Source organism: Misgurnus anguillicaudatus, chromosome 20 (assembly GCF_027580225.2).
Source record: "Misgurnus anguillicaudatus chromosome 20, ASM2758022v2, whole genome shotgun sequence".
Lineage (NCBI taxonomy): Eukaryota > Metazoa > Chordata > Actinopteri > Cypriniformes > Cobitidae > Misgurnus > Misgurnus anguillicaudatus.
Genome location: NC_073356.2, coordinates 3960057 through 3968310, shown reverse-complemented (window position 1 = coordinate 3968310; position 8254 = coordinate 3960057). Strand labels below are relative to the sequence as shown.

Below are 8254 nucleotides of genomic sequence, written 5' to 3'. Positions count from 1 at the left end.
CATGGGTCTCAAACAAGTTGGGACGAGTTACTCGCCAAAATGTGGTTCAGATGTAGATGTAGAAGAAGAAGAGTATCGCTGAGGAATAACAATAGTGATGCTAGCCTATGTGTAAGCACCCCTTAATATGTCAGCGTGTATGCAATCGTCTTCCGCATTACCTCTATCATCATCACAAGAGAGGAAGCGTTCGCACAGGGTTCATGTGAACCAGGAAACGAGAGAGAGAGAGAGAGAGAGAGAGAGAGAGAGAGAGAGAGAGAGAGAGAGGGAGGAAGTAAGGTTGACCTGACTGTTGGTTTACTGCACGCGAACAGTAGCGTTTATTATAAGTCACACGAACTCTTTTGCTTCGACTGAACTGCGTATATTTTCAGTAATTACACACTTTAATATCTGAAGTTGTGCATCAGACTGATCTGAGCTCGCAGCATATGTGTGGATGTTTTTAAGTTGTTTGCTTGTGTTGTGAATAAAGCAGAATGAGTGAAGAGAAACTTGAGGTCGAGCTCTTTGTTAAGGTGAGTTAAATCCACAAACATTCATTCCCACTTGCGGGATTTTACTTCAAAGTCAAGTAGCCTACATATCTTAAAAAGAAGAAATCGAGAATTAAAACATGCTAATGTGAAAGTAATATTGTAAATAAGTGTAAAAAGTTTATGTAACTATGTAGTTTAATAGTTTTCTTTAGTGATAAACAGATTATTTATTGAGTTATTTGATGTAGTTTATTGTGAGGGGCGTTGTCCCTTCAGCCGTCCGCTCTCTTACTAACGGTAACATGTGAAGTGATGGACTGAATTATGTTAATATATTATATGTGTTTTGATTAATTAAGTTTTGTAAAATATGTTTAACGTACTTATTTACAAATGTTGGTATTGTTTGATGGTTTACTTCCGTAAACGCGCTTTCAGGTAACATATTGTGCTTCCGCGCGCTTTATGACTCGTTTACACAAATAGGTTAAATATTGAAAAAATAAATAAATGACTAGACGAATAACTTTGTTACAGTGAACACATGAAGCTCTGCAGATTGTGTGTGTTCAGTATTCTGCATAGGAAAATCCAAGTCATGCTGTATGATGCTAACCAGTCAAACCTGTAATCATTGTGCGTATGTGTGTTGTTTGTTAAGGCAGGAAGTGATGGTCAGAGTATTGGGAACTGTCCGTTCTCTCAGCGCCTCTTCATGGTCCTGTGGCTTAAAGGAGTCACGTTTAATGTCACCACCGTTGATATGAAGAGGTTCGTGTTTCTGTGATTATAAATACTGCTGTTCTTAACCCTTTGTTTTGCCTGTAGGAAGCCAGATATTCTGAAAGATTTGGCTCCAGGCGCTCAGCCTCCGTTCCTGCTGTACGGCACTGAGGTGAAGACGGACACCAACAAGATTGAAGAGTTCCTGGAGGAAACCCTCAGCCCTCCAAAATATTTCATCATCTCATTGCTATACTGCATACTGTAGTAGTCATACTACATACTACTCTACTACCTTCATACGTTCTGTTAATTTAACTCAGATATCCACGGCTGGCAGCACGTAACCCTGAATCCAACACTGCAGGTCTGGATGTCTTCTCAAAGTTCTCGGCCTACATCAAGAACTCAAACCCTCAAATGAATGACAGTAAGTATTGAGACCTTCATAGCCGACAGTAGTTTTAAACAGTGTCCTATTATTATGGGTGACTTCCATGAAACTAAATTCCAAGTCTTAAACAAGGACAATTAAGTGTCTAATGCTACGTGTACATCATAGCAGTAATACATAACTTATTACCTTTAATTTACTGTATTCTAAAATCATGCCAAAATATATTTACTGCTATACAAACTGTTTTTGTGATGACACAAATTCTTTGAACCAAGGAACCAAATTATCCTTTAGTCTTCCTAGATTAAATTTCATCCAAATGCAATGTTCGTGGTTTACAGATTAAGGGTGGGTTGCACCAAAAGGATTAGTGTTAAATCTGGTTTAAATCAAGGCTTATTTAATAATTCTGTTGCACCAAACTTAGGGTTACATTCAAACCGTCATTTTGATCCAGGTTTAAATTTTACAGTAAACCTAGATTCAGGGTTCCCACGGGTCCTTAAAATCCTTGAAAGTTTGTGAATCTGGGGGAGGGGGGGATTCAAGGCCCTGGGAAGTTTTTTAAAATATACTTACATAGATACAGGTCATTGAAAGTGCTTGAATGTATTTTATGCAAGAAGTTTTCTGAAAAAAAAAAATTATTCCCTGTGTAGTGTAGGATAATATCATTAAATTCTAGACATTTTAAGCACACATGCTAAACTGTTCATTTTAAATTCTTTATATCTTCTGTATGCGAATGTTGATTCATACCCAAATGCTTATTTCAGATAGCGATATACTTCCTGGCTCCTGCGTCACCCTTTCTTTGTGTCTTTTTTGTTAAGCCTCACCATTGGTTGAATTTGAGATACACATTCAGACGCACTTACCCCTGTAAGCGTCCCCAAAGTGTCACCGCAGTGACGCAGCGCGAGTTCCCTTGAAAGGGAATTGTAACAATGTATCTTTAAAGGTAACACGATGTAACCTTGCTCTTACTTGAAATGTGTCCCCACATTTAGTCCTTGAATTTGAGGGGATTGGACCTGGAAAAGTCCTTGAAAGTTCCTTGAATTTGAAGTTAACTTAGGTGTGGGAACCCTATAGATTATCTTTAATCCTGTGACTCCATTACTTTAAACTCTGTTTTAAGTCTTAGTAAGGGATTAACTTTAAACTTGCATTTGAGGAGGTTTAAATAAAAAAAAAAAGAAATGTTTGGCGTCTCAGTAACATGTTTTGTTGGCTTTGAAGCATCAAGTCTGGGATACCCTCCCTATCCTACAGTACATACAAAGACATCAGCTACCGATGCTCGTATACTGCACTTGACGAAAAGCTTAAAAATAAATTTTCTTTGTCTGCATAAACTCTTTATTTCCTTTATAAATGACAATGTCAACATTGTTGCTGTTTAATTACACCAGAAAATTCCCAATTCCCGGACCAAATAAATTGCAGATGAAGGTTTTAATACAGGGTACAGTTTTAATCTAAGATTTGTTAATGTATGTTTACATTTAGGTGGTGCAACACAACTCAACACACCCTAGATTAGCTCTGAACTCTGCTTAACGTAATCTTCATTGGTGCAACCCACCCATCGACTAACAACCTTAACGAGTTGCTTTCTTTAACAACACATTACAATTACTTGACATTGTTATGGTGAGAGCAATAAAAACATGAAAATACTTCATCACTAAACCTTATGGACTGTTCTGCATGCAGATTTGGAGAAGGGTTTGCTGAAGGCTCTGAAGAAGTTGGATGATTACCTGAGCTCTCCTCTCCCGGATGAGATCGATGAGAACAGCGCTGATGATGTCACTTCCTCCACTCGCCCCTTCCTGGACGGTCAGGAGCTCACGCTGGCCGACTGCAACCTGCTGCCCAAACTACACATCGTCAAAGTACGACAGACACGCACTAAACCTACTTATTTACTAGAATTATTTATAAAAAGGCTTGATCTTGATCCTGTATCTCTTATAGGTGGTGTGTCAGAAGTTCAGGGGTTTCTCCATCCCTCGCTCTCTGACGGCTCTGTGGCGATATCTGGATGCAGCGTATGCACGAGAAGAGTTCTCCTCCACCTGCCCCACTGATGAGGAGATACACATAGCTTACTCATCTGTTGTGAAGGCTCTTAAGTAGAAGAACACACATACACACACACACAAACTATCTCTCCTCATTGTCCCCTGTTTGTTTCAAGCAGTTGCTTGCATTTCTCCAGCACATGAGCGAGGTCCTGACTGACGTCTTTATCTTAGAGCAAATATGTACTTTCATAGTTTTTATATATAGCGTGAAGTGCCTTTATATCAATTCTTAAACCGTTGTTTGTAAAAGACACAAACAAACAAACACATACAGCTGTCCACGTCAATCAAAACAAACAGACATTATTTAAAGTAGTTTTAATATTTTATTCATTATAAACCCATGGATTTATCAGTTTAGTTCACCCACACTGCTCAGATGTGTGCAAAATTAACCAGGCCAACATTACCACTGAAACTACGAAATGCCCCAGATTTGAATGATAATGGCCAATTAATTACAATATGTAATATTTGACAAACCCTCTTCTACGCCAAAATTATTACGTCCATTTTAAAATGTATTTAAATAGTCTAGATATTTGGCAAGCTGTTTTTTTTAAAGTATTGCCCGTTATCATAGTACATGTTTAAGCTGGTTAGCGATTACAGTTAACAACACATAACTCTTTTATTCCTCTCTTTATTTATGATTCTGTGATATTTAGGACTAGTTTCATGGACAGGGCTTATCCTAGTCCCAGACTAAAATGCATGCTTGAGCTGCCTTTATTTAAAATCTTCAGATATCACAGTGCCATTGTTTTGTCTCAAGATTTACACAACTGTTGTTTTCTGTAAGGTATGTTTGTAAGAACTACTTAAATGTCCCAAACTAAGGCCTAGTCTTGGATTAATCTAAACCCTGTGCCGTAATCCACCTGAATGACAGCTCTTAACTCAATGCTAGACTGTTGCGTAAGCTGCTCTTTTTCATACAACAAACAGCATAAAAGTAGTTCATATATTTTCTATATTTTAAGTCTAAAGTTGAATGAAGCCTTGTATGAGGAACAGAACCAAGTTAAGCACTGAAAATCATTTGAATCGTGTATCCAGACATCCAGTGTTACCTGTATTATTATTTGTGTGAGAAGATGATGTTTGAAATAATATATTGTGTTCACATGAGAATGTAAGAAGAAGTAGAAAAATCTTGTGCACACATGGGTTTGTGAATTATTATTTATACATTTAACACAAGAAAATCTAGAAGAAATCATTTCAGAGTGACTTAAAGGAAAATCTAAAGATCAGTCAGGATTTAACCTACTGTCTTATAAGAAATAAGGGTCAGTAACAAAGATAAAAACTATTTTGTTATGTCTGTTTCCAAGATGAAGAAATTTTTTAATGTTTCTGGATTGTATTTAGATTGTTATTTAACATTTGACAATGTGTATTTTGCATATCTGTGGTTTAGAGCATTTCAAAACATTGACATATCTTCTACTAATCCAAGTGTTTTAAATTTGATATAAAACATAAGGCTATGTAATGATGGGTGATTCACACAGCGTAATAATGTGGTTTACATGCATGATTTTGTTATGATGTGACATTTTATCCCCACGTGCCATTCATTTCTGCTTAAATAATAAATCTATTAATCTGAACTAACAGTAAATAGAAGCCCAACACAACAGTGCAAACAATTAGTGGGATTTTTATTATGTAGATGAATGTTTGTCAATCAAATGTACAAGATCTTTTCATCTTTTGAATTTCATACATTTGTTACCTGGCAATAAATGAACCGTAATAAAGAATGAAGGAGAAAGATTGAGTAAATGCTGTGTAGATTTATTCTGTGCTTTTGTAGAAATTTCTGGTTTTAAACCATGTAATGGTTAATTAAAAGACTCTGAGATATTTATAATAAAAGAAAGAGGGCCAGGGGGCCAAATTGCTGAGCCAAATCTCAGTAGTTGTAAAGTAAAGTAAAAGTAGTCAGCTGTAAAGTGAGAATTTGGTGATTTGTTAGAATATATGTTGGTGTATCTGATCAACCAAAGTAACATTTTACACATTTATGAAAACAACTTTTATTAATAAGAGTATTGATTATAAATAAGAAATAGTTGGCTATTGTTATTTGACAAGCACATACTGCTGTTGGTTAATGTGTGTGTCTCTGATGATTGGGCTTCACCAGACTTTGTTGATAATGTAGTGAGTTTTACATGAGTAAAAAGCAGCTTGTGTTATATATGGAGCAGTAGGGTCACAGCACAGATGTTCAGTACAGCTCCAGGCCAGTGGGGGGAGCTGAAGGCCACTGCAGCAGTGTTACACAGATCTGTGTCACAGCACTCATTAGTGTAATTAAAGTCGAGTCCTGCCGCATGTTTTTCACCGCTCAGGTCACACAATAAGGGCTGAGCACAGCTCCTCTCATGCAGAACAATATGCACTGATCCTGTACAATACAAACACAAATATAACAAGCGTTTAATAATGCTCATGTGGTTAGAGAGTTGGGCTTGCAACCCGAGATTGGCAAATACATCACTTTCATTAACTTTCACATTGCTAAGCTATTGTTAAATAGCTATGACCTATTGTGCTAACTAAAGGTGAGAAACAATAGTTGCATACGCCACACATAACATAAAAAAATTGTCGTTATAGATCATTTCAGTAGTCACCCTCAGAAGCTGAGACTAACTTGTTCTACACTTAATTCAACTTGTAGGTGGCTGATATACTTACTGTATGAAATTCTGTGTTTTATATAAAAGGTCTATCTACTAAATGTGTATTTCCCAGATATCGGGCCTATTTAATTAGTATAAACAAAAACAAGCCTAGACTTTTTTATGGCTGCTCTTACTAATAATTTTATCACATTTTATTAGTGTTTTGTGTTGGCCATATGTAATTTGGTGTTGTCCTTCACCAGAGTTTTCACATGTTGTGCCATATCTCAAACATTATTTATCACAAATTAATAAAAAAAATATAAGCATATGAATTAAATGGTACTTGAACTAACATGCACATATTAAGCACATATATGCATATTGTACTTTATTTTGCTTAATTTCTACTTGTCCCATGGTTTAGCTGTCATTACCAACACGCTCTGCGTAAAGGGACTTTCCCACTGTTTTTTTCATCAAAACTTTATTTGGTAGCCATGATAACCTAATGACATAGTGGAGCACATCTATGTCAAGCTGCAAGACTGATGCCTTGATGTCCAGAAAAGTAAGTCAAGCTACTCTTTATTCTTTGTGTTGGGCATGCACACTTATTAGACATCATTACCATATGTGTTGTATTAAACATTTTTGAAATATTTTTATCACTTTAATAGTTTAAATGGTGTACATAGAAAGCTGCTTAGTCATCATCTTAGCTAATAGGGCTAGTTTTTTGACAAAAATGTCATTATCAGCACTTTCATTACCAGCACTATACATATTTTTTTGCCAATAAATTATGGATAAATGACAAAAGCATCCTACAATTATACATTTTTGACAACTGGACAGTCTAAATAATCACTATTAAAAAGTTTTGACAGGGTAGATTGATGAATCAGTAATTTAGATACGTAAATGACTATAATTCATCTTGTAAGTAAAAACCTCATTAAGTTCAAGATAAATTAGATTCCATGTGAAACCACAAAATGTTTTAAAAGCACTGATTTATCATTTAAGTTTTATTTTTTACATATATTCGATGTGAAGGTAATGACACATTTACTTGAGAAAATGGCAAAAAAATCACAAAATCCTTTATCGTATGGTCTCAACCAAGCTCATAACGTCGCTCCTGACTTAAGGACTGATAATTTGATGTATACCAATTAGTCAAGTTTGGAATTTTTATTTTTAAAATTGCAGCAACCCAATTTGGCCCTTATTTTGAGAAATACCCAAATACAGACTAAAGCTCGCCACAGATATTACATTCCCAAGCTGTTCTAATTTTATATTATAAAAATAATCTATAAGAATTAACTGCTTTTAATAATTGATGAGATAAACTAAGGATTTTTCTTTGATATAAGATATATCACCCGATAATCTTGGTTTTTAACAAACTTTGTAATAAATAATGTTTTAAAGACTGTTGGACAGACAACAAACTGAAATAAAAAGTCAAGAGTGAAATCTGCACTTCTGGTCCTTTTCAACAAGACGTTAAAGGTCATGTTCTTCCTGATCTCATTTTTTAAACTCTAGTTAGTGTGTAATGTTGCTATAATAGCATAAAAAATACCTGTTAAATGATAAAGCTCAAAGGTCACTGCCAGGTGATATATTTTCTTTAACAGAATTCGCCTTTCAAAGCCTACAGCGAACGGCCGGTTTGGACTACAGCCCTCTATTTCCTGCTTTAATGACGTCAGTAGAACAGTTTTTTGACTAAACTCCGTTCACAGGAATACATCAGTCGCCAGTTTTGGCTCAAACGGCTCTGCTAAGCTAAGCTGCTATCGAATCACAAGACACTAAACAAACTACACAATCAGAACTCGTTACGTATTTCTGAAGGAGGGACTTCACATAACAAGGAAGACATCAGCCCGTTTTTAGGACAGTGAA

At 35.8% G+C, this 8254-nt stretch overlaps 1 protein-coding gene across 1 annotated transcript; it reads left to right on the top strand.

The window, feature by feature from the left end:
- The first annotated feature begins 247 nt into the window (after positions 1-247).
- Positions 248-5486, top strand: clic1 (chloride intracellular channel 1). Its single transcript, XM_073858009.1, has 6 exons — positions 248-521; positions 1144-1253; positions 1311-1440; positions 1533-1635; positions 3322-3503; positions 3586-5486. Exons 1-6 carry the CDS (start codon positions 483-485, stop codon positions 3745-3747), a joined length of 726 nt encoding a protein of 241 aa, XP_073714110.1. The 5' UTR covers positions 248-482; the 3' UTR covers positions 3748-5486.
- The last annotated feature ends 2768 nt before the right edge of the window (positions 5487-8254 follow it).